At 37.2% G+C, this 25,015-nt stretch overlaps 2 protein-coding genes across 5 annotated transcripts in view; one reads left to right on the top strand and one right to left on the bottom strand.

Annotated features, from left to right (window-relative positions):
- On the bottom strand, nucleotides 1-16,890 carry GPR1 (G protein-coupled receptor 1). Of its 4 annotated transcripts, none has more exons than XM_027880174.1 (4): nucleotides 16,806-16,890; nucleotides 16,091-16,178; nucleotides 13,973-14,120; nucleotides 1-2,816 (listed from the first exon to the last, which is right to left on the bottom strand). In XM_027880174.1, the coding sequence occupies exon 4, from the start codon at nucleotides 2,798-2,800 to the stop codon at nucleotides 1,748-1,750; it is 1,053 nt and encodes a 350-aa protein (XP_027735975.1). In that variant the 5' UTR covers nucleotides 2,801-2,816; nucleotides 13,973-14,120; nucleotides 16,091-16,178; nucleotides 16,806-16,890; the 3' UTR covers nucleotides 1-1,747. The 4 variants fall into 4 exon arrangements, with proteins under 4 accessions (XP_027735975.1, XP_027735976.1, XP_027735977.1 ...); XM_027880175.1 differs by having other exon boundaries at nucleotides 16,095-16,178; XM_027880176.1 differs by lacking the exon at nucleotides 16,091-16,178 and having other exon boundaries at nucleotides 16,806-16,889.
- Nucleotides 14,013-25,015, top strand: part of ZDBF2 (zinc finger DBF-type containing 2) — a 23,924-nt gene continuing 12,921 nt past the window's right edge. Inside the window, exon 1 of the mRNA XM_027880170.1 lies at nucleotides 14,013-14,024. The gene's annotated coding sequence lies outside the window, so the exon portion shown is untranslated. The remainder of the gene's footprint in view (nucleotides 14,025-25,015) is intronic.

Genomic DNA, 25,015 nt, shown 5'->3' with positions numbered 1-25,015 from the left:
TCTTTGGAAACAACAAAATTTTATTGCTTCACTTGGACTACAGTCAGGAAGTACATCATTCCTAGAAAGATGTCAGGGAACATGTGAAGAAAAATTCCAAGATGTTTCATTTAGGCATATTCAGCAGCACAGTGCCAAAATATTATGATGAGTAACTATGTACCAGGCAGCAAATGACTCAAAGGAAGAGTGCTGCTTACCAGCTTTCCAGCCCAAAGTGAAATACACTGAAATTCCACTGATCCTGCCTGACTCTCCCAGGCTCTGAAACCAGAGCCCAAAGAAATAGTTAAAGACCACATTCAGACTGTTTCTATTCATACAGCTACCAGTACTAGGTGTGGTCATGCATACATATATATATTTCATACAAATGCAAATCTATTTACATATAAGGCCTCAATTACAGTATAAATGGTACTAATGTGTGCTGGCAGGCTGTAGAAACTAGGTAGATTATCTGAAAGGCAATTTTATTCTATATACCTAAGCCAACAGCAAGTTAAAACCAGTTCAAATTTACCCAAGGCTCTATGCTTTTACTTTTAGTGGAGTTTCATCCCACATTCAACTTTTTAATTAAGTGGTATTGCATGAGATATTTGTTCACTCCACATAGTGTATCTGTACGTATATATATTTGCATTGGTGCATGTGATTCTGCAGCAAGCAACAAGTTGGAACAGAATACAGCATAACTGGGACTACTTCATCTTTCTTATGGGAGTGGACTTCATTTCCTGGATGAACTGTCTTGCCTCTCATTCGGCAACGAAGTCCAAATTTGTCTACAGACTTGTAACAGAATATTGTTAAGTTCACTCCACCCATTTTTTGAAGCTTGACATTAAGGCAAACAAAATGTTATATAATTTCTTTACCTTTGCTTGACAGAGCAGTAAAGAACAACCTCAGTAAACCTAAAAGTTGTAAACCCCTATAAGCCTAAAAACTAAAACATAAAAGAAGTATGGCACAGGACCTTTAATATCAGCTTCTGCAAGAAATATTCCCACTAATTCTTTGCACATTTCAAATTAACCTAATACCTATACAAAACATCTGCTCAGTATTTTGCACCCAGCTAGTGCTAAAAGCACAAGAATAAGTGATCAGAAATCACAGGGTCTCCTGTCTTAATTTTGGGTAGAAGATAAAGAGCATAGGAGAAGACAGATTTTATTTCTGTATTTTTCTTTCTTGACAAGAGAAGGCAGCAATTCAGTGTTCTCTGCTTTTGGATTCTTCTCCAGCTGCAGAGTGGAGCCACTTCTCTTAGCTGGGATAGCTTCACTTAGCTGGGATGTAGCTAGGTGATTCCTACTTGAGGCAGCACTAGACAATCAGGACTCATGGCCCCCCGATGTACGGCTACAACCACTTGGATGAGAATGCCTCAAACAAGAGAGGTATCAGTGACGGCAAGGAGGAATATTTTTATTATGTGCTCTTTTGATATCAATGAGGTATGGAACCATAGCAAAACAGTGGGATTAAAAAAAACCAGTTGGAGTAATTCCACTTATGCTGACAACTTTCAGATCAGGTTGTATGTGCATTGCAAGGACACCACACCCAAATGATGTGTCCGTTAAAAACCTTTCAATTAAAGCAGCAAGTGCGGTTAAGCCAGCTGTTTATAGAAAACTGTATATTCAAAGATGCACATCTGACTGTCAGATGTGGAGTCAAGAACACCTCCAAATCTCCTGTCAGCTCTTCTGGAGAGGGATGGTGATGAGAACAGTCACTGGGCAGTTTCACAACAGTGCACAGGTGCGTGGCTGTTGTCCGAGCTCCACAGCTGCTCGCTGACAGTTCCCGAGCGGCTCACCTCCCACAGAGCCAGTTTTAGCACCTCAGAGACTGTCGTCTTGACCTGGGCCTGGAACTTTTTGCTTATCAGAACATAGAGGATTGGATTGAGGCAACTGTTGATGAAACCAAGGCCAGTGGAGAGGGGGATGCCATCCTGTAGTAAGTCATGCAAGTTTTCATCATGGTGAGCAGACAGCTCCACAATGCTGAATATATGATATGGTGTCCAGCAAACAAAAAAAGCCACAACTACAGCAATGATGGTCCAAAAAAGCCTGCTGGAAGTCAATACAGTTCTCCTCTTCACTTTGACAATCAGCAATGAGTAGCAAATGACCATGGTCACTAAAGGGAAGAGGTAACCAAACACAAGCCTCACCCAAATGAGAATGTGATGTGTCAGCAAAATAAGTTCTCTGTCTTGCACGTGGAAGTTGTTGTAGCAAATGGTGACATTGTTGAGAACTGTAGCTGTGTCTCTAAAGTATAAGGCAGGGCCACCAATAATTGCAGCTGACATCCAAATGACCCCACTGAGAACAAGGGTGTTCCTCACAGTCCGATACTTGTAGGAAAAGACTGGGTGGACAAGGCGGATGTAGCGGTCAAGGCTGATGAACGTCAGGAAGAAAACACTGGCAAACATATTAAGTAGTGCAATGAATGAGTTCATTTTGCAGAGCCACTTCCCAAAAGGCCAGTGGAAGCCCATTGCCACATATGTAATATAAAGGGGCAGGAAGAGAACAAAAATGAAATCTGCAATGGCCAGATTGAGGAACCAGAGGGTAGAAACAGATTTATCCCATTTAAAGCCCATAAACCAGATGACAATGGCATTACCTGGCACTCCCAGCAGAAATGCCACACTGTAAAAGAAAAGCGAAATAATATGGGCAATGCTGAGGGAGGATTGGGGTGACTCATCTTCCTCAGACAGGTCGTAGAAATAAGAATAATTCTCAAAATCTTCAAATGTCATACTGCAGAGTTGCTTTCTGGGGAAGAAGAGAAATGAAATGGTCAAAGGAGAAATGTTTTACTGTGCTGTAAATGGTAAAATGCAATTCTTTTAAGTTCTTGCTCATCAAAAAAAAACCCAAACACTGACTTATAAATCTATCACTTTTTAACTGTCAGTTGCTAGCACAAAGCTCGTGAAGAATTCTGGTCACAGGCATTTTAAGGAGTGTTCAAATCAAAACAACACTTGAAATCCTCAGGAACTGTTTTCCTTATATTGACTTCTTGAGAGACAGCGCTGAGCACAGTATCACTGGTAAATTTCTAGGCGACCAGATGCAAAATTTTACTGAATGATTGCAAAAGAATGATTTTCCTATTCTTTTCTGGTCAGGTTTCATACTTTAATGCTCTGTTCCTACATGAAGCAAATTTATGGATTTTATCTGTCTAAAATCAGAGGAGCATCAGACATCTATGTAGGCAAAAATGTTCACTTAAAACACCAGGAAGGCATTATAAAATTACACCCACCATCCCCACCTCAAATTATAATTAACGAAATGACAGTGATTTCTCCAGCAACTAAAAGTTCACGGGTTTATTCATCATGATTTTCAGGCATATTCAACACATTAGATTTCCTTAATGCAGCAAAAGATGTAGAGAAAGAAACATACAGAACATATTTCAGGGATAATACATACAGCTATAGCATTCCTCCACCAGTGAGCTGAGAAACATGTATAGATGAAAGAAAATAAAGCTTCCCATGAATACAACAGACACTGTAAAAGCTATGGATGAAAATGTGTGTGTGTCCTTTTTTCTTTTTTTTTTAAACAGAAAATTCAAAATTTTCTCTGTTTTCTTCTGTTGCAAAAGCGTCTGGAACTTACGAGTACAACATGATTTTTCACATAGGAATTTTCTTCTGTGGGAGGGAGAACAGGCAGCGGGGGAGGGGAAAGTAGAACATAAACCAAAAGAAAAACTCTGGAAACAAAACTATATTAAGGGGAAAACAGACAGCAAACAGAGGTTAGGGGAAAAAAAGAAAAAAGGAAAAAAAAAAAAGCAGTCAGAATTTAAGTGACAAAGCTGCAGCACACCACAGGTGGCCACAGTCTGACAAAAGTATCGGCAATGGTCAAAACAATTATTCTGCCAAATTCTGTTGTCACTTAGAGCTATATTGTCTGGCTGGACTCAGCTGCACTGCAAACCCGTCCCTGAGAGCAGGATGCAACCGGTCCATCAGCTGTACTATGAATGATCTTACCGCTGCACTTCTGAGTGTTATCTCCACCCCGAAACCGAAATTTAGCCCGCGTTTTTGGAACTCAGCCCTGCATTCCTGTAATTCCATTCATTACAGCATGCTAAGGACATCAGGAGAGGGGTCTTCTGAGCACACTGCTTGCAGTATCACATCTGCAAGCTTGCATTCACGTACATACCTTTCGTCCAAAAAAGTAGTTCTCCCACTTTGAAAGGATTACTCACACAAGTGAAGCTACGCATGTGCACACGCATTAGCAGGATTAGATTTCTCATTTGTAGATGGATGGACAAGGAAGAAAAAAAAAAAAGGTTGTGTAATTTTATATCTCTTGATTAAAAAAATATGTAGTAAGAGTCAATACAGCCTATTCTGTCAAGAGGCTATGATAGCATTTGCTCTTTTTAATTTACATCAGGCTGCAGGAATGTTCTTTGGTTTGCTGTCCTGATAAAATGATACTTTTTGGGCTATGTTTATGTAATTACCCCTACATTATGTAATCCACCCTTCTGAGGGTGGATTCTGCATTAAATACCACTACCACCCATCTGAGTAATTTTTTCTAACAGCTTAACAGCTGCTGAGAGAATAGTATAAACATGGAACAGCACTGCTAACATCTGGAACAACATTATATTTGGACAGTTTCAGAGGACAGTCAGGTTAATAACTGGATTTTTAACTGGCTTTGCCTATATAAAGAACTATACCTTCAAATCTGCAAAATCTGCAAATTGCATTTATGCAATTGAACAATAATAAAAAGTTCCAACTTTAAACTCTTGATCAGTAATATTCTCTATTTCAGTCACTAATAAATTTTGCTTTTAAGAGTTAGCACAACATAATAATACTAGAATTCAAACATTCCCTCATAGACTTCTTTTTTCCTAATGTTGCTAAAAAAACCATAACGACAATGACAAACATTTGTCTATCACGCAACAATGTTAATTTTATGTTTAGTATTTCAAAGATGATGTATAGGAGGAGAAAGAAAACATACATACAACAATGTTAATTTTATGTTTAGTATTTCAAAGATGATGTATAGGAGGAGAAAGAAAACATACATAAATAAATGCCAAATATTTACCAAGCCTCCAGTAGTTTAAAACTCCACTGAAAGAGCACACCTTCAGGATGCAATTATTTTTCCAAGCTTATATTTTTTCTAATCTCTAGTCTTCCTATGCAATGACTTTTGCAGTGAGAGTAAGAAAGCAGGACAAACGTTGTTTACCACTGCTCCCAGTGCACAGATGCTGAAACTAAACTCTGTGGTTGGGGTTCAGCAAAGACTGCCAATTACATTTGCAGAGTCCAGGAACTTTTACCTCTGGCACTGACATGTATGAAGCGCTTCTATAACAGAACTCAGAGTGGTAAACCCTGTTCTGAGAAAGATAAGCAGTAGGTGACTGTCAGGGAACTATTCTGGTTTACACCAGTAAGGACCCAGACTTCTTTTCTGTTAACCATCATTCAGCAAGGATGTTTCTTTGTGATCTTAAAATACACTACCTCAAATACATGACTCTGAAATTAATACATTTTCAGAGTCAGAGCTGTCTTGCAGTTCAAGTCTAGGTCTTGAAAGTGAAGAAATCTAATTGCATTCCTCATACTGACGCTGATTTCCTGTATGATCTTCAACAAATGGCCTAATTTCCAATTTGGAAAAAATTCTCATGAACCTGTCTGCAAATTGAGACTCAATAGAGAACATAATACTTTTAGACAGCAGTTTCTGCTTGGCTTTCAGGCAACTGTTAGAAAGGTTAAGGGAGGTTTGGTGCAGTTCACTGGCTCAGTCTCTGCTGGTCTGGGGAGCCAGTGCACGGAAAAGGTTTTTTAATAAACAGGAAAGTGTGGTTAGAGGTCTGCCAATAAGACTTGGGAGCAGCCACAGGTTACAGAACAGTGTTCTATTCCCTATGGATTAATATAACTAAGTTTAGACTTCATCCTGTCCTTTTTTAAAATACTAAACACCCTGTGTAAAGTATATGCTCAGCAGTGGTTTGACGAGTCTGTTCCTGTTTGCTGAGGTCATAAGCTGCTTTGAAAACTGAGACTCCTTGATTCAGTTGCTTAATTATGAAACTGGTTGACCAGGAGGTTTCATTTCCTGTCCCCTTCTGTAAAACAGAAGCTAATTACTAAACGACTTCATAGGAATATCACAGGCTAGCACTTGGTGCTTCTACATCCTGGGACAGAAAGCAGAATTAGCAAGAAACACAAATCATTAGGAAAAATTTCTAAAGTACAAAGCCACAGAACCGCTGGAAGGAGACTTCACTTCGTGTTGCACAAAATGTCTTGCTCTGAATTTCAGCAACGAATTACAGACTTGGATCTGAGTTGACATATTCATCATTTTTTACTTAAAGTACCTAGAGTTTGTTTTCTCTGCTTCTGTGTAGTTAAGCCATAATGACAACTTGGACAAATTATTGCATCTGTCTAAAATAGAATAGCTTTCGTTACACTAAGAATGGCTGTTATGACATGGGACCAGTACTTTGGAATCTATTCATGGCTATGCCATATGCATCCTGTTTGACCAGGGGAAATTGTTTGACCTCTCCACACCTTAGCCCTGAGGTCAGTGGAAGGGCTTTGGAATAAAATTACATTGGATTTTCAGTCTAAAATAGAAGAAAACAAACAAAAAAGTTGCAATTTTCACCCACTTCACTTGATGCAAAGTCTTCATGGAAGTTCAAAGTTCCCTGGGCACCACAAAAGTTATGACCCAACTGAATTAAACTGGCAGTTTATAGCACATGTTTGGTATAACACAGCCTCTCCTCTCACATTTGGCCTTCATTCCCCTTGAATTTTACGGAAAGGTCCAAGGTAAGAGTTTATTCATTGCCTATGTCAGTTAAAAGTTAACACAAATATTTGAGTGGTAGTCCCCAAATCTATTTGTTCAGCGTGATAAACAGTGTTCCGAGCCCCTGGCCAGCTAGATTGGTTTCAGAGGTCACAGTAGTGAGTTCTGACTTACTAGCAAAGTCGTGGTTTGCAGAGTTGGCTGTCTCAACAGTTCAGTTCATAGAGGGAATATATTACCCCAATTCTCCTTTTAATGTCTTTATGAATAATTTTGAGCATATCACACTCCATGTGTATTATTCATGGCTAAGGGAAAGCTTGTTTGAGTTACTTTAACTTCTGTCATTTGCAATGTTGGAAATTTGCATCAAATGTTGGAAAACAACTAGTTTCACAAAAAAAAGCCTCCTTGTCATACAGTGCATTAGCAATTTTGTCTGGGCATTGAATCCACTTGAGATCCCCTCAAAAATTTTTCTGAGAACTTCTGAAGTAACAAACTTTGAATTTATCTAGCTTAAAAAACAAAACATGAAATTCACAGGGTAGTTAAAGTATAAATTTTAAAACTCAGAAGGCTAAGCAAAGTCATTAGAGGTACATATGTATTTTTATGTATTTATATTTTATATTGTTATATTTTTATATTTATATATATATTACAAAGACATAAGAAAGACTCTGAAATGCATAAGGAAGACTGATGAGATTACAAACTGTCATACGCTCATATTTCTCCCTAAAAGAACAAAGCCAAAACAACCACTCGCCTTTACGTAGAAACATTCTTACAGCAGTAAGTGCCTGACACACCCATACTATATAAATCAGTTTAAGCCTAAAGTTGACCCTGCAGACAAAGCTATCAGGCCACAAGCATTTTAAGGTACTACACAAAAGGCAGAATCAAGGCTTGTGTGTATGTTTTCTCTTTCACAGACATGTGAAAGAGACACAATCAACTGTCTTTTGACTATTATTTTATTGGTCATTAGACATATAGTAACCTAATGACTTCAGAAGCCATCATGAATTCAACAACTAGAAGGGGTTGCAACAGGTATGACAAGTGACTGGAAACCATTTCAAACTGCAATATAGATGTATTTGTTCTAGCAGACAAGAAAAAATTACAAATAACCATCATTCTCCACTATGTCTCTCAGTGAAGCAGTGACGGAAATGTGCATGCAATATACTAGCTAGACATCTCCTAAAACTTAGGCCAAAACAAACTTTTTTTGAGCAAGACCAAACATGATACTGTTAGTCATAATACACCCCTTCATCTGTGGTATTTGAGTCATTTGACCAGACAATAATAGTCTGATAACATTTTAAGCAAAGCGAGTGTTACAACGAGATTAACAAACCCCTATAGCATAGACTTGGTTAATATTGGTAAAGCTGTGATTTCAGGCCAGCAGTTTTTCAGACACAGAAATGTTAACCAACAAGTGGAAAATCCAACTTCATAACTAAATATGGCTGATGGAATAGGAAAAGTATCTACAGTTGGTCTGACCTGAATATAACAAATCATCCAGACAATTGCTGCAGTTAAGCAGTTTACCATTTCCATGTCAGGTAACAGATAAATGTCTGCAACCAGGAACTGTATACCATCAAAAGTGATTTATTTTCATGCTGACCCCAGGCACCAGGTCTTCTATTCCCAAAGATGACAAAGAAACCCAGGTGTCCTCAGGATACGCACTGGGGAAGGGGAGGGCACCTGATAACTACATAGTTAGTGCCTGTTCCTGCTCTTATTCCTTTCTGTTAACACCGCTAAAAGTAAAAATATATTTTTTAATATTCCTTTTGAATGTAAGGAGTTGCTGTAGCCACTGCAACTCTATCATTTGACCCCAAACATAGTAGATTAGAGTCAAGGAAATGACTGGTGATATCTGTGAACACTTAAAGTAGTCCCATTTTTGCAGAAAAAAAATATTTCATGTTCTTACAAGTAGTTAAAAATAGACGTTTAGGTAAACAATGCCACTTGGGATTTAAAATATCATCTTATATTGTATGTGTCAGCACTGCCAAAGTATTTACATAACCAGTCACAACCCCTCAGTATTCATAGCCCTTGAAAACTAGGTTCAAGTGAGAAGTATCATCAGTCTGGTTTACAGACAAGAGTGCTGAGAGTGACCTACAGGAAATCTCTGATCAAACCAAGTGCTAAACCTGGAGCCCTTGCCCAGTGGTTTAACCACAGTCCTATTCTCCTTTCTTAAACTTAACACTGTCCCTTCACTCACGATGAAGTGAAGAAACCACAGCTTCACCTCTGGGAGACCTTCCCTTTCCAGAAGGGAGGCTCTTTGCAGGCTCTCCCCTGTGCCATCGTGCCCATTGTGTTGGAGGGAGACAGCACTTACCTGGGCAGCCTTCACAGGTTCTGATCTGTTTCCTCTGCACTGAAGAGAAAATGAAGCTGGATTTCCACTGTTTGCTGGTCACATACACTAATCTGTCTCTGTAGACCCAGGACATACCTCAGAGCTGTTAAGCACACCTCTCAGAGCCCAGCAGGTACACCATGTATCACACTGGTTGTGTCCTCAGCATGTAAGATATGCTCACTAATGAAGTATTGTTCCAGGGAGATGTTATGTGTTTTCTATTCCTCTACAAATGCCAGCAGTATTTTCTTTGGCTATAAGCCACCATAATAAGTACATACCTAGACTAATAGAGATATCCAATTAAAAAAAAAAACTGTAAGTGCCTCAGCTTCACAGTGACTGTATTGATGAGGTAATAAATGCTTGCATTTCCAATTAATTGTGGTTTTTAAAGGTTTTCATGCAAAAATTACTTAGAAATTTTATTTTGCAACTGTCTCATATATTTGTGATGAAAGATGATTTTGACTAGCATTTATGTGCCATTACAAGATCATGCAGCTCTGAGCATGTTTTTTGTACGGTCGAACTCCTTCAGTAAACACACACTTTACCACAGCTCCCTCCTAACAGAAAGTGTCAAAGCAAGAGTAGAGAATAAAGAGTATGCAGATATTTCTTTCAGATTATCAACTGTTGTCTCACCAGACTGATAAAGAACAATTAAACATATGTTAGGCAACAGCCATCCTAAAGGTATTGGTCATTACAGGTCATTACAAAAAAAATAAAATAAATCTCTCCAGCAAGATACAAAATATCTATCAAATAACAAAAAAAAAAAAAAATAGCTTACAGTTTACTACACTTACAGTCCTTTCAACAAGAAGAGTTAGAACTAACCCTAGAGAAAATTAGCACCACAACTCAGGCCTCTAATATGCCTTTTAATATCCTATTCTATTTCAGAAATATTAAATTTCCCTGTCATTTATAACAATATGCTTGGTTATGTACTGTCCTCCAAATCGAGCTCTCTTCTCCTAGGTTTATTCTACTCCTCATTAATACACATCAGCAGTTTCCTCTCGCATGAATGTAATATTGCTGTGATTATATTACTGTTGACACCTACTCTTGCATGGATAAATCAGAACATCCAATTCCAAAACATTGCTAGTACATATCTTATCAGTTGGAATGTTTTGGATAGCACACTTTATTACGTCCTCACCATTAATATCCGAGATCACTGTGTACAGTAGATTAAGGGTGTCTACTTCTGTATCAGTGTTATTCTAATATTCCTACTCATACAAACCTAACTATTTTATTCACTTTAAGATCAAGTCTAAAATAAGTACTGCCTGTATTCCTGCAAAACTGAAAAATTCATAATGTTAATAACAGGAGGACTGGATACTTATCCGTCTCCTTAATATGACATTGGCAACATTCCCTAGCACTGATAGGAATAGATGGCACCTATGATTAAGGTATCAAATTAGGACCTTGGAAATACTGGTTTTACAGGTTTCCCATATCAGCTTTGCAAATCACTTCTCACTTGACTCTGCCAGATATAGCATAACCCCTCAGTTAACACTACTTGGGCTTCTTAAATGGGCAATGGTTCTTAATATTTTCAAAACATCTCAATAAAATGATGTGGGGCGGAGCTCATTAAAGAGGATCACTAGAAAGAATCAGTGGGAGTGTAGAAAGTGATATTATATGGATGGTACAGGACTTACTACACACCCCTTTCTCTCTGTCATCTAAAATGCTTCAGAAGGGAATAAAACTTCTGTTCAAGCTCACACTTGCGGAAAGAAAAAAGTATTTTATGTTGGGAAAGTACCCAAAGGTCCCAGCCTTTGAGATCAAAGCCTCACTGGATCTAGGCACCATAGGCACATAATGAGAGACAATTCCTGCTTTGTTTATAAATAAACAAAATAAACAGACACAAGAAGAGTAGGAGTGGGAACAGAAGTATCTTGCCCAAAGCCAAGCAGTAGATTCAAAGGTAGAGCTGGAGGCAGAATTCAGACCTTGCTGAAAGAACAAAGAGGGAAGTATCTTTGGTGGATACAGGGAAAAGATGCTGGTTCTTCATACTTGTGCCTTGTGATTCTTGAAATATATCCTTCAAGTAGTATCAAAAAGGGACAGAAGAGCCTGAGTAAGGGAAAAGAAATAGGAAAATGCTGCAAACTTTTTGCTAGTTAATGTCCCTGCCAGGAAGTGGAGACTTAGTGTGCTGGCCTTTGAAGTTAACTCTTGCAAACAAACCTGACTTGTAGCAATGGGCTTATTAGCTTCGCTTTGATACCAGTAATAAAAAAGTATTGTATCTGCAGCAGGTCTGTTCAGTTTTATCTAAAGAACTCTAATGCAGTAAAATGGTGGGCCAAGGGGTATAAGAGAGTTGCAATAAGCCAGCAGCAATTTTCTCTTGAAAAAAAGCAGCCAGGGGTTGATACAGGGCTTTTTGCTCCTATCTTCAGTTTCTCAAGCTCTGGAACATAATGAAGATACGAAGAGTACAGAATTAGCTGAGCTCCTCTAGAAGAACTATATGTTTCTTTTGAGGACACATAACTTTTCTTTCAGTCTCAGGAGCCTCAAGAACACTGTAAAGTAGCAAGTGTGGGAGAGTTTATCTCTGCATTAGGGCATCTTCCCTTCTAAAAGCAATGTGTCTTGGTCACTGCCCATCCCAGTCAGAGCAATCCCTTTCTTCTGGTATCAAGCCACAAGAAGCTGTTCCTTCAAGTGAACTCTCTTTTGCAAAACCAGCAACAACAGAGCCCTGCAGTGTTGTGAAACTGTTAGCTTTAGATTGAATGAACACAAATCAAACCATTATCAGAAATAATGAGTACAAATTAGCCAGATAATCAGCTACCACAGTAAGAGAGACAGCTGAACTGCTGGCACATTCCATAAGACAAAATAAATAAATAAGCAAATAACAAGACCATTCAAGAGATTAAAATCCCCTGCTAACCTAGCTGCCGCTTAGTGCTTGCAATAGTAGAGTTATTCATACAAAATTAACATTTAATAACAGATCAAAAACTTCAAGTGTCTGTTAAGAAACAAGGAAAAGAAAATTCTTTCAGGTAACTGGCTTTATTAGCAAACAGATATAAATTTCCTCTTTAATCAATCTATCAGAAATAAACACAAATCTAAGCATTTCAGATGCTGCTCATTAGGTTGTCAGCAGAAAAAGAAATTCTTAAAATTAAAAAATGTATAATGTGTGTAGTACATAGACATTTATTATTTTCATCAACACTTTTCTTCTGCCCCCACCAGTGCAGTAAAAATCAGTGATCAGATCCTGCCTAAGAATCCTTATACAGAGCTTCCCTGACTTATGACCACTTTCCACTAAGGCAATTTGAGAATTCAAACCATAAATTCATTCTCCAGGCTCAAATAACTTCCACTGCACCACACTCAGAGATATTAAGTGCAATAGAAGTGGACTCTAATGTCACTCATGGCACATACAGAGGACTGAAATAAACTTAGGACCTCTATCCTGTCTGCCTGGCATAAGTGATTGATAATATTTTAAATTTGGGCAGAAGCTGCAGTGACATAAAAGTAAATTAGGTTATCAAAATATTTGCATTTCCTAATTCAGCTGAAGCAAGACAATAATATGATGCTAGTGAAAGTAAGGTATCATAAGGAATTTAATCCTGAAAGCAGTTACTACAAACCTGCTCTGACAAATTCCTTTGCCCAGACATCCCTTACTCTCTTCTCCTTAGCTATGAATTAATAAACATTTAAAATTATTCAGTAATACTATTTCATTCAGCTAGAAAAGAAAAAGTGTTTTGATGTGTTTTAATTCACAGACATATGAACATAGACATAATTCAATGTATACACGTTGTGTAAGTCTAGAAAAACAGGTCTGTGATATTGTTTGGCTTTGCAAGATCACACTTAGGAACGCAACAGTGACAATGACACTGTTATCACTGAGTCTTAGTAGGAGGTGGAATCTCCCTGTCTCATTGTGTGGTAGTATACAAGGCTTCAGATCTTCTTGTCACTTCTAGGGAACAAGCCAATATACTTAATTAACTAGATCCACATCGTTTAGGGACAACACACACACTTTCCAGCTGAGATCATAGAAACCTTATTTAATTCTGCATGACTGTAATTCTTCACAAGTATTTTGTTAATCTGCACTTAAGTTGAAATGATTTCCAGCTTCTAGAATCTGTTCAGATCAGAACTGATGTACTTTTTTCTAATAATACTGGGAATCTCTATAGCTGTGGGAGACACACTATCCCTACCCAAATAAAAAACCTAAAAACAAGCACACTATGGGAAATGGCAGAGGGTGGAGAGAAAGATTTAAGTCAAGGTCACTTACCGTTCTCTGACAGGATAAAACTCCTTTAAGTGTGCATAAACATATTCAGAAGTCATTAAAAATTAAATTCACGCATACTTTCATATCTTTTCTTGCTGCTGGCGTGATTCAAAATAATCTTTGAAATACATGAGTATCACAGTCTTTCTTCCAAGAAGCTCTTTTGGTCATTATGCGCTACACCACCTTACAGCATTTGCCTGCAAGTCTTGTTGTAGCTGTAGAGACACATTATTTAGAAGGGAGGAAGAAAAAGATTTTAAAGTGTAGGAGAGATTGACCTACCTTTCTTAGTTCTTTGAAACAAAAGGCACCATAAATCAGGGACGTGAGCTCTGTAGCAGAAGGAAGAATGAAATGATCTGCAGAGTTCAGAGTGACTTCAGTGTGATTCTAGCTGCTTCACTTGGCTACTGCCTTCCCTCTAATAAAGCTGCAGAATGATATAACGCCGTGTTTGTTTTCAGCTGAGGAAGTTGTTTCCAACTTCCCTTGGTTTTCTAGACCCATTTTTGAAATACTGCCATTCTGTATAATCCCAGCATTTCACCAAAAATAAATGTTAGACATGTGAATGAATCATTTTGGTCAGTGTCCAAGCAAGCAACAGATGTGGTGACTGATGAATGGAAAGAGACCTTGCAGTTGTGGGCTGCTTTTTGTTATGCAGAGAAGAGGTTGAACAGTATTTCTTTGTAAGCAGTCTGGTTTATAGAAAATAATGTTGAATGAGCTGAAAGATGCCTAAAAACTCACACTGAAAGCATCATTCTGTAACTCTGTGGCATGATACTTTCATTTTGTATTTAGGATTAGTAGATTAATTTCCTTCTGTGTGTAAGACAGAAGTGAGCTCCTCAAAACACTGATTAGTGACTCTTTGTCAGATCGTGTAACACTGGTCAGAAATTTGAGCTGGATTTTAGGAGACTGGGCTTGGTTCCCAATTCTGTAAAGAGCCTGCTGAATTTTTGTGGTCAAGCCTCATGATCTCCATGTAGTTCAGTTCAGTTAGTAAAATGGGAATATTATTCCACTGGATTCAAACAACCATAGATTCACTCAACTCTGATGGTACCACACTCATCATACCATTTTAAATCAGCTCAGCATCTGTCAGTCTACCCTTACCAAAATCAAATCTTCTATTGGGAGCAATAATCTAACAGTGGCACTCCTCTATCCCTGACGCAAATCATGTAGCATGTTCAACACTTGTTGAATCTAGTCAATGCCAAACTTTCCAGATATCGAATCTATTGATTTCAGTGAAAATTAGAAAGAAAAAACCAACCAATGAACAAAGCAAAATCCACAGAAGAGTGAAGTGCTTAGTCAGCTAAACTGGGATTTCAGCATCTGGTTAGCAAGGCTATCAGTTTTTAAGCACCTCTCTTATGGTTCACAGGTCACGGATTCTCTTAACACTAACCAAAAAACCTCCTTCAAGCAAAACTAACCTGCTTCATTTTTCCTCCATGACAACTCCTCCTGTTCTGCCAATATAACTTTCAACATTGATAACTTGAACATCTGTGCAAAAACCTCTAATTCTATGAAAGGAGGATGGAGATTATGTTATGGTGAGGCACAGAGATCTTGGATGAGAAAACGACAGGGGGACATGATTCCTGTGACAAGACAGGAGAAGAACAGAGGGGTTTGACTGAGGACAGAACGCGGAAAGAGTCAAGGGCCTCACTTATTTATTTCTTGCATTTTAAAGATTTCTCATTTTCTCTAGGTAACTGATTGGTTAACCTTCATTGATAAAATCTTTTTTAACAGTAGTTCTCTCCTTTTGTAAATATTGGGATAGGGTAAATATAGGCACCACTTAACAGCAGATCTGCAGAGGTTTTTTGGCTTGTAATGGCGCGAGTCTGTGTGTCTGTAGTTACTTTGCCAAATGCAGTCACTGTGCGGCAGTTAATTCAAGGGTTTGCTCAGTACTATTTTAGTAAAACAAAAGAGGAAATTACCGGGTGGATAACCCTCACACAAAACAAAACAAAAATTCCCAAGAAAAGTAGAGTCACATATTTGCCAAATGCTCTTCATCTTCTCAGTGAGGGGAGCATTCTGGAGAATGCAATGGATTCAGCATTTTGGGGTAGTGAGGAAGTGTCCTTAAGGTGCTGTTTCCTTCACCAAAAACTAAAGCACGTTTGTGACTACTTTAACATATACTGGTGATGATAGCTCATCCTCATGAGGGAGAATTAAACCTCTCATAGCCAATTTCCTCACCTTTCCTTACCATTGTACCAAATTTGAAATCCTAAATGCTTAAAGGTCTAGAAGACATTTTGCAGAGGAAAGTTTTCATAGGAAATGAGAAGATTTTTTTCAAGAATAGCAGATTACTGCATTTAAAATATTTTTTCTGCCTATCTGTCCTACCTACATTTGCTCCTTTTCCATTGAAAGGGACTTTTGCTCTGATGAGCATATACCAAATTTGCATATTTAACCAGCATATGTAACACACCTGGGAGGAAAAAAAGAAAAGAGAACAGACTTTTACAGACAAAACTGCATTTAATCTGAAAGGATTTTGTTCTGCTTGTTTTCTGTTTAGATCTAAATACACTATTTTAGTCACCTATACTTTTGATTAACCACGGTGGGAGTCTTAAATCTCTGAAGAACATAAGATTAGACTCTAAAGCTTTCCTTGTTTTAGTTCCTTCTATGCATACAAAAAAAGTGAAAATGTGAGGCACAAATTATATGGCTTTTTTAATACAGACTTTATTGCAACCCATTAACCATTGACGTAATTTATTTTTTAGTGTGATCTTTTCAGATATTTTTGTGAAAGTTAGATGCTTGGAAGAAAATAACTAAAAAAAATAATGTACCTTGTTTGCTTTCAAGTCTTCCACTTTTTCTGTTTGGAAGCTGTATTTTATTCTGCCATGCCATTTGTGCTTTTTCAACAGGGTAAGTTATCAAAGTCTTGGAATTTTGAGTCTACATTAAGTATGGCAATATGCCAGAGCAGCACTGAAGAGGGACATGCATTCATGAACGTACAGTGCAAGTGGAACTTGCAAAGCAGAGAAATACTACTTTATACCTAATGGAAAAAGGACAAAGGAGAGCATTTACATACACATAATAGATATTGGGTAGTCCAGCAGTGAATAAACTGGGTCTAGTTTTAAAAGCATTTCTGATTCTTTGGGGGCTTATTAACCCTATAAAACAAAATTAAGGCAGAGGATGTATGGAAAAAAAAAAAAAGGGGAAAAACCTTCAGAAACACTTCACCAGTATTAACCAAAACACAAAGTAAAAAGCAATAAAAAACCCAAAAGCATCTGTAATTTACCTGGATTGCCAACAACTGCCTGATAGTTCTGATAATTATTCCCACTGCTGAGACCTCATCAAGTTGCCTATCTGTACCTGCAGATTATCTCAGCACTAAGGAACATTCCAGACTAAACTGAACACCCCAAACTAAATTCGATGTTCACTAATTCAATTAAGTCGTAGGAACCATGAATTTGCAAATTAAGTCAAACAAATTATATTTAGTTTTCTTAAGGTTAATTTAATCTGGTCAACACAAGAAAGCAACTACTTACTGCTGTTTACACTTCGGTCCTTTTTTTAGAAAAACAGTTCTTCACTGTTTCTTTGTCCTCACTGTTTGAATACCTCATCGATTAAAATCTACTCTGGAAAGAACGAGTTTAACTACCTGACACTCAGGAAAAGGGTCATTTCCTCCCTTCCTGTGAAACTAATGGCTATTCATGCCTATCCTTTTGGTAAAGCTGTAATGTTTACTTAAGGCTTAACTGCCCACTATATACCCCAGTCAGCAACTATGACAAAATTCTCCAGCCACACATTTAAACAAACCACGGGAGCAAAGGAGGTTTGGCTCATCTAGGACGGTCCACATCCTCTTTCTATGCTGATATTAGAGATCTGAAAGATTTCATGTATAACTCCTCAAAGAAATTCAGCATTTCTGCGGAAGGCAAAACCCTTCATCTATTACTTTAGTCAGGTCAAAACACAAGCATTTAAATGAATTTCTATACGTGTATATATGTATGTATATATATACCAGTTCAAGCAGCAGCACTTCATGTAACTCCTGCAAAAACACAGAATCAGCAGGGCATTGCATTATGTGAAATAATGAATATTAGACAATAATTTAGTGTGTTATATATTTATTTTATATAATTCTTTTAATAAAGAATGACACTTGGAAAAAATGCTATTAGAAATATGCTTCCCCCCCACTTTTCCTTTTATACTTGCATTTTTTCTGATTTTCCACTAATAGGTAGGAATTATTTTCTACATAACTTTCATACCACAGCTATTGAAATTCTATATTCATATGACAATAAAATAAGAGATGATACCTGCCACTCAGATAACACTTGAAGTCAATGGAATTTTCAGAGGGTGTCTTGACAATGAAACTTTTGATATGTCATTGAGTGCTTAAGATTATAGTAATTGAATAGCTAAACAGCCAACTGGACAACAGTATTTTTCCATTTTAGCCAAAGTGCTCTCTCTTCCCATAGGAAGGAATGTCAGTGTTTGGAAAAATAATTTCAGAGAGATCTACAGAGATTAGAGAAACAAAAATAAGGCCATGCAAATTATTGCTGTTTCACTACGTATTTCACAAAGTATTTTCATATTTTTAGTACTGATACAGGGATTAACCAACTTGCACTTTTTCACCTCACACAAATTGCCAGGAACTAGAGTTAACTAGATGGGTCTGAGGAGTAAAGCCAGAATTTAATATCATGCATCTTGCATTGAGTCAGGTGTCTCAAAATCTACCCAAAGCCTAGCGAGTCTAAGTTCAAAGAAACCCAAAGCACAGAGATAAATCTGAGCTACACCTATTCAGGATTTTAGCTGCCTCCATCCACTCAGGATCCAAGTCACCAGCAGAATTGCCTACACCTGTTCTTACAACCAACAGAGATCTTATTTTCCATTTAAAGTGTAAAGTCTGGAGATTCAGTTTTCCGTCTTTTATGTAATAGGTGTTTGGATCAAAGACCCAATCTACAGTACAAATAGGATGACATTATGGTGCCACATACTTTGGACACACCTCAGTGACCCAAGAGGTGTTTAAGTCTCTCATTCTCACAACTAAGTTCTTGAAGACTGTTAAGATTAATAACAATGCATAAAACAAGCAGATCTCCATGAAGGAGAAAATCACAATGTTTACTTCTCACTCTTTTACTCTGATCCTGTTTGTAATAAATTCAATTAATATCCCCACTTTGAGTCAGTTTTGCCCACAATGGTGACCAGTAAGTAACCTCTCCCAGCTCCTATCTCAACTCATGAATCCTTTGCTGTTGTTTTTCTCTTCTCTGCCCAGTTGCAGAGGGGAGTGAGAGAGTGGCTTTAGTGGGTACCTGACATCCAGCCAGGGTCAACCCACTACATCTGTGATCACTCTCAGGGGACAGAACATAGTTTTGCTTCTAAACCCTACCCAGCCCTCCACCTCTAGCGCGATGGGAGTTGATAAATCCCAATAAAACCTGCTGCTTGTGATGGAGACAAAGCAAATTATTAGAAGCTCTGAAAAACACTTTGCTAGTTAAGGGCTCAGTATACAAGTCAATCTTATCTCCACCATTGCCTTCAATGAAAGCAAAACTAGCACCATCTCTAATAAATAAATGGGCAGTGGGCTCAAAGGACGAGGCACAGGAAATCAGCCTAAGCAAAGAAACAGCTAATCCCTCCAATATTTATTTGTCCATTCTAGTTCTAATCCTTAAATTCTATCAAGACACATGGAGGTTAATTTTAAATCCTTCGTACTTTGCAATTTTTTTTTTTTTTGAGAAGATTACGTGACCCAAATTCAGCAGTTAGAAGGAACTTCAATATTGAACTTACACAAATGTAGAGACTAGAACTAGCATTTTATGTAAAGGATATTTAAGGGTCCCTTCTTTCAAGAAAAGAGAGGGGAGCTTGTGTAGAAAGGAACAGCTACTTCATTTCAGGATGAAATACTAGGCAAAGGGGAATTACACTCATTGTATGTAGCTTGGGTGCAAACCAGAAGTTGAACTTGGATTACTTCAGTATTAGAAACAGAGAATTTAACAACATAGAATAGACTACTGGTTTACTGATGGATCAGAAAAAGAGAGAGGCTAAACTCTGATTGAAAGTAATAGTGTGTGAAATGCTGAAGAAACACAAAAAGTTCTTCTTCTCTCTTTTCAAATTTTTCCATAAAAAACTCAATATTTTCAAACTATGAGAGAAAGAGGCCTCTTTCAAAGGCTGATGTTTTTGCTTATCAGCATTCCTAGCCTAAAACTAAGTTTTGTCCCTGAGAAGAAAACCACAGAACTTCTCTTGTTTAACTTTCTGCTTTTTTCCTGAATAGGATAAAGAAATCTTTCTTTAAATTATTCCCAGAGTAAGGCAAAGTAGAGAGTCTGCTTGCTCTCAGATGTAAGAAAATATCTTATGTGGTTTATTGTGGAAACATTAAAAAAATTTAACATGATTTAGAACAGCCAGTGCAGAGGAAAATAACACTTACTTAACTGCCTTGGGAATACATTTTGACCCCACCTTAAATTGACTGCAGAACACGCAGTGACTCAACATAATAGTATATATATTTGGAACTCCCCAACTCCTATAAATTACACTACAGACAAGGAAGCTGCAGAAGTATTATACATTCAGGATCATCTTAAATTAATCTCTATTTAAAATCAAAAAAGTTCCATTGAAATAGATGGATATGAACATTTAATTCAGAATATTGAGGGGTCAAAGCAGGTATACAACTTCTGGGAGTTTAAAAATTCTTGAAAAACAGGAGTTATAACCCTCCAAGAAGCTTAGAGAAAATTATCTCTTTGTATCAGAAAGACATTATTCCCTGCTTTACTAATGGGAATTAATGCTTATGCAAAATGCCTTGGAGTTCCTACTATGAAAGAACGTGAGGTAGGCTAGAAGGGAGTATTAGTCATCTACTATACCTATTTAAAATACTTCAAGACTCTCACATTAGCATCTGATTAAAAAAATCCACATTCCTTTTGTACCTTATCTATAATAATGAAACAAAGGACAGTTTAAAACACACTAATGAAGACACTGTGCAGTGTCTTCTGCAGATGAGACTAATTCTGTTCTGAGTGTAATTGTATTTCAGTTGTGGCATCTGATTGTGGTTTACACAAGAACCTCTTGGTCTTTCTGTTTCCTTCAGAGTTGAAGGCTCTCAGGTTGCAGAGTTCCCCTCAGCATGGGAAAATGGAGTAATTTTACAACTTTCCACTGAATCTTCCAGTACGTACATGTCAGGAATTATTGTATATTTCCAAGTAATGAATAATTCTACAGCAAAACTTTGCAATTCTCAAAGGCCAAACTGACTACATCAATAGACAACTCTAAAATCAGTGTTATCTTTGAAAATAAATATGAAACAATGGCAAACTAGAATAGAGAAATTCTAAGGAATTGTTATTTTTGAAACTATAAAAAACTCCATGCACAACATAAAGGTCAAAGAATATCCTGCAATTCATGAGGAGTGACCTACAGGCTATTGCAAACCCACTTTCTGACCTTTCTTTGTGTCACTTCCCTAAAAAAATAGGCAGAGTTATTTCAGAGAGACGAACTGACTGAACAATCATTAACTGAAATCAGAAATTGCTGTGCATGTAACAGTAAACTATTCGGCATTTTATGATGAAAGACATGTTCTCTGCAAGGAGAATGTTCTTTGAGCATTCAAATTTCTCAGCTGCTGATTTAACGTCTTTACATTTTCTTTTGGAACAGAAAGTCCTAAAAACATGTTGATTTAAGGTAGTGTAGAGATTCAAAACAATTGCAACAATGCCAGTGTATGAATTTGAAATCTAATGTAAGATTATTAGTAGCCCATAATGTAGAAACTTTCTGAAAAGACTGGATTTGGATGAATTTTGTAGCCGTACTGTTCAGAGTGACACATTTAGAGTTGTCTCATCAGCTGTTCCTTCTGGATGACCTGCCAGCAAATGAACAGCAACAGCAGCTCTAACAGCAATTAATAAAACACCCTGAATGATTAACCAGTCTGGAATCAGCGTATCACAGAATTTTACTCAGTACTATTATAATAAAAATCTCTGTATTCTCCAAAGTACATGTATACAGGAATATAATATAGCGAGGAATTTTAGTGAAAAAAAAATGTGTAAACCCCACAAACTCTGACAACATAAGCCTGTGAAAACAGCAGCATGATCTCCAAAGAAGAGTAAAAAATAGACAAGGTGAAGACTTGCTTCTAATAAGATATTGCAAAAAGAGTCACACTGAGAAATGCTTTAAGTAACCTTTTATAAAATAAGGACCCAATTACAAGAAAGTAAAATAATATTCTTAGGAGAAAATTCTTGGTCCACATATTTCAAAAGTGCTTTTAAAAACCCTCTTAGTTCTAAAACATATTTCAAACTTCTTTCTTCGTCACTATCCAAGCTTGTTTCAATTATAACACAACTTTTTTTGTTAATTAAATGATTAAGCAATTAAAATGAAAATTTAAGTTGTCAATTTTTAATCTTAAGAAGGTAATTCTGGCAAGAGAATGAAAAATAGAAAGAACAACTTTTAGAGTATCCTTTAAGTTAGGGGGTTAAGCCAATATCCCAAATATTGAGGATGTTTTTATTATTAATTCAGGTAAAGCCCTTTTTACAAAATTTAAAAAAATGTGAGTACAAAACAAAAGTTCAGTTTTAGATAATGAGAGTGTGAGCAGAATGCCCGTAATAAGATTGCCTTCTTGTAAGATAGGACTTTAAAAAAAAAGAATGTTAAGAATTGTTTTTCTTTTTGGTTTGCATTTAATTCTAGTGCCATACCAAAGTAAATAAAAGACCATTATATTTTTAAAAAACATGTTTTCCATTTAAAAATGAAAAAAAATTATTTTAATAGAGAAAAATCAATATGTAATAACAATCTGCCAAACCCAGCAAATAGTTTGAGTAAAGTAGAGAAAAGAAAACAAGAAGCTCTGTTTTGAGAAAAGATTATCTTTGCCTATCCTTACACAGGCGAGGAACTATTTTCTTTTACTTTGAAAACCTTTATCAAATATCACAGAATTTATACTAGGGAGGAAAATCGAAATACCATAGAAGATCAGATAATTGCTCCATTAGTCTGGTATCTGATATCAGGCAGAGGCCAGCATCAAATTTTTCAGACAAAGGCAATAATTACTTCACAGTAATTAAAGGTTTTAATTTAGTGCCAGGCATTATGGAACATCCATTCTATACAGTTGAAAAGATCCTTCTTCCCCAAGGTTACTCAGAGTGTGAAGTTCTCTAGAATCTACACAGATACTCACACTGCCTTGAAAGTTGCTATGCTTGTTAGAATCCAGGCTAGAACTAAAAACCCATCTTTGTGAACATTTGGCAAAAGTAATCTCTGCATGGGTTGAACCCCAGGCCTCAACTGCAAACAACAATATAAGGATAAATTAGGCTCATAACATCAGAATGTAAAAAGTATATATGCAACAAACTAAAAATCTAGCCAACAGTTTCCTGCCAGCTAGTTTTACCAACCTTGATTTTCTTTCATCACATTCTCCCTTTCCAATTTGAATCCAAATGTTGGAAGAAATTTGAGACTCTTGAGGAAAATAGCTGTTGTCTACATTTGTCAATTTGTCCTAATGTTTTAATAGGTACACCTTTGACTTATATTTGGCTAATGGAAGTGAAAAACATAACAAATTAAAGTAGAAAGCAAAGCAGTGAAAGGTATATGGGGCAGTTTATAGAAACTCAATAGATGAGTAAGATACCAGCAAAGAGAGAAAAGTGTGAGGCTTAGACCAGGAGAGAGAAAATTTTTTTAAAGGGGTAAGGAAGTTTGTCAACCCTACACAGTGTTCCTGCATGAACGTGAGAAGTAGTTTCCTAGGGGGAAGGAGGAGACTGGGGTAAAGGAGTTTCTCTCAATATCTTACCTAAGTTTGAATCAAGGTGTAAACGTAAGTTCATAAATACAGAAAGAGTTGAAAGCCAAGAAATACTTGGCAACACAAGCCTAAGCTCTGCTAACTTTGCGTGACAGTCCAAGAGATAGAATATTACGTTCTATCCTTGCAAAAATATTCAGGAATATTCTGAGGAGAAGTTGTGTGGCATTATAAGACAGACTGTATGGTGCTTTGTCTTTGCTAAGAAGAACTTCTGTTTTACATCAGCCGTTCTGGAAAAGAAACGTCAGTGCCTCAGTTATGCAACTAAGCTTACTTTGTTTCAACAAGTTACAAAGGGTTAGCCGAGCCACAGTAACTCACTAAGCCTATTGTAAACCACCATAAAATTAAACTACTTTAACCTCAGATAACATGTTATACGTGTTTGCCACATGTTTAAACAATACAGCTGAGCTGACATGCAATAATATGGGCACGTGCCTGAGCCTTCATGCATGTAAATGTTCTCCACAGAAAGTTGCAGTTTTTTCCAAATTGTGTATTAGGTAACAAAGTATCACCAGGCAACTTTAGTTCCATAATAATAATTTTTCAGCAATAAAGACATATTCATACCTCTGCACATATCAAAAGAATTCAACAGCAACTAAATTCAGCCCTTCTAAAGAGAAGCCTTCTTCTGCTCGTCTGTCATTTGAGATTTGTGTTCAATTACTTTTTGAGCGTGGGTGCACATATCCAAGCTATGGTTTCATAATCACAAAGCAGCCTCTCTAAATTTTCGATATTAAGGCGCATTCAAGATTGTTTTCCCCCCATTGCACAATCCAAGCCTGTATCTGCACCTGTCTTCACACATAAGGGTGTTTTGTTGACTTCGTGTCTGCCCAGATTTCTTAAAAAATCCTGCTGCTTCAGCATAACGAGAGAAATATGCAATTGCTGGTTTCCCACGGGAGATTAGATAAACGTTCAAAAACCTACAGCTGAAAATAAGAGAAACTGAACTAACATTGCATTCTCCAGCCCACTTATAAGAAAAGCTGATCTAGCATCATTAACTCTGATGAAGTCAGGCTGTAACTTTCTGATAAAATCTACCTAAGGCACACCGTGAAAAACAAGCTACCTTTAAGGGCCGAAAATTAAAAGGGTAACCTCTACAGCCTGCCCTAAAGCACATGGAACAACACGTTCTGAAGGAGAAAACAACTATTACGGTTGTTGAAGTGAAACTTAAGAGAAGTAGGTTACTTCCCAACCAGAAACACCCTGGTTGGGGCTGATCAAAAGACGCCGCCCCGCAGTGT

This window comes from Empidonax traillii, unplaced genomic scaffold (genome assembly GCF_003031625.1).
Source record: "Empidonax traillii isolate 1590-97213 ecotype Southwest subspecies unplaced genomic scaffold, ASM303162v1 scaffold65:size4453928, whole genome shotgun sequence".
Classification (NCBI taxonomy): domain Eukaryota; kingdom Metazoa; phylum Chordata; class Aves; order Passeriformes; family Tyrannidae; genus Empidonax; species Empidonax traillii.
The sequence above is the reverse complement of the archived record's forward strand: the minus strand, read 5'-3'. Positions and strand labels throughout refer to the sequence as shown.